The 1,814-nt window shown below is 36.9% G+C and overlaps 1 protein-coding gene across 1 annotated transcript; it reads left to right on the top strand.

Moving 5' to 3' along the window:
* Positions 1-237: 237 nt before the first annotated feature.
* On the top strand, positions 238-1,155 carry LOC142446552 (olfactory receptor 4A15-like). Its single transcript, XM_075548305.1, has one exon. The coding sequence runs from the start codon at positions 238-240 to the stop codon at positions 1,153-1,155; it is 918 nt and encodes a 305-aa protein (XP_075404420.1).
* Positions 1,156-1,814: the final 659 nt, after the last annotated feature.

The following is a 1,814-nucleotide window of genomic DNA, read 5'->3' as shown; positions in this document are numbered from 1 at the left end:
ACATATATTTTAGTAATTAATTGTCTTTACATTTTTGAAAGCTCACTGAAGCTGTAAACCACCCTTTAATCATTTTATAGTCTTACAATCTAAGACGGTGGTGAATAATGGCAGATCAGAGGTATTTGTTGAATTACTAAACAAATCAGTTTAAGGCTTCAAAAAGTCATGAGTCATCATTATATTTACAGGTAACTTTGTCCTTAATTCTGAAAAAAATGACGTAGAGAAGAACGTATGGAACTAAGGAACAATGTGACTGAGTTCGTCCTCTTAGGGCTCACTCGGAGTCTTCAGGGTCAGAAAATACTATTTTCTGTGTTCTTGCTCATTTACATCATCACAATGGTGGGTAACCTCCTCATTGTCGTGACTGTGCTGATGAGTCCAACCCTGAATGCCCCGATGTACTTCTTTCTGGGCTACTTGTCATTCATGGATGCTGTTTATTCTACTACAGTCACCCCAAACATGATTATAAACTTACTCTACGAGAAGAAAACCATCTCCTTCCAAGCTTGCATGGCTCAGCTCTTTATTGGACACTTATTTGGTGGTGCTGAGATTTTACTTCTGGTGGTCATGGCCTATGACCGCTACGTGGCAATCTGTAAACCTCTGCATTACATGACCATCATGAACCAACGGGTGTGTGTTCTGTTGTTGCTATTGGCCTGGTTTGGAGGTTTTGTGCATGCAGGCCTGCATCTTCTCTTTGTCTATAACCTTCCCTTCTGTGGTTCCAATATCATAGACCATTTCATCTGCGATATGTACCCCTTATTAAAACTTGCCTGCGCTGACACCTATGTCATTGGCCTCACCGTGATTGCCAATGACGGGGCCATATGTGTGGTCATCTTTACGCTGTTGCTCATCTCCTATGGAGTCATTCTGAACTCCCTGAAGAACCTAAGTCAGGAAGGGAGACGCAAAGCCTTATCCACCTGTGGCTCCCACATCACTGTGGTGGTCCTCTTCTTTGTCCCTTGTATCTTTATGTATGTGAGACCTCCTTACACCTTACCCATTGATAAATACTTGACAGTGTTCTACACTGTTTTTACTCCCATGCTGAACCCCTTAATCTATACTCTCAGAAATGCAGAGATAAAAAGTGCCATGAAGAAACTTTGGACCAGAAAAAGAAAATGAAGTGCAGACAACTGGTTCACCTTCTTTCAATTAAATTCGAACCTTCCAGTAAACAAAAGAAGATGAGAAACCCCCAAGCCCCTTGCTGTTGTGTAATTTCAGGAATCTGTAATATTTAATTATGATAAATAGTTCCTCGTGTCATGTAACTTGTATATGGTAGAATATTGATTATAAAATTTCCACAGATGAAAGATGGAGCTTTCTATTCCATAAACTGTTATAGTTTTGGAAACTTGCAGGGGATTTCTACCCTGCCCTACAGGGTCACTATGAGTCAGCAATGACTCCATAACAGTGAGGAAAATATATACTTGATTTATTGTACTAGGATGTTTCTTCAGATCTATAGATATATATCATAATCTATGTTTTATACTATAGTGAATGTGAAAATTTTAAATTAATGGAAATTTTAACAAGTTTCTTAAATAAACCTTTTACCATCACAAAGTTAATTTCAGATATTAAAATGATACAATTCAAAATAAGGCATATAATATGATGCATATAACTCTATACAGAAAGACTACAAATATATTTATCTTTGTATCTTGAAAGATTCCTTAAATATGTAATTTTGCTTACAGTGTTTAATATGTGTGTTTAAATGAGAAGATGAATCATAATTCTAAATTAATCACAACAAGAAAACACAT

Source organism: Tenrec ecaudatus, chromosome 4, assembly GCF_050624435.1.
Source record: "Tenrec ecaudatus isolate mTenEca1 chromosome 4, mTenEca1.hap1, whole genome shotgun sequence".
Classification (NCBI taxonomy): domain Eukaryota; kingdom Metazoa; phylum Chordata; class Mammalia; order Afrosoricida; family Tenrecidae; genus Tenrec; species Tenrec ecaudatus.
The sequence above is the reverse complement of the archived record's forward strand: the minus strand, read 5'-3'. Positions and strand labels throughout refer to the sequence as shown.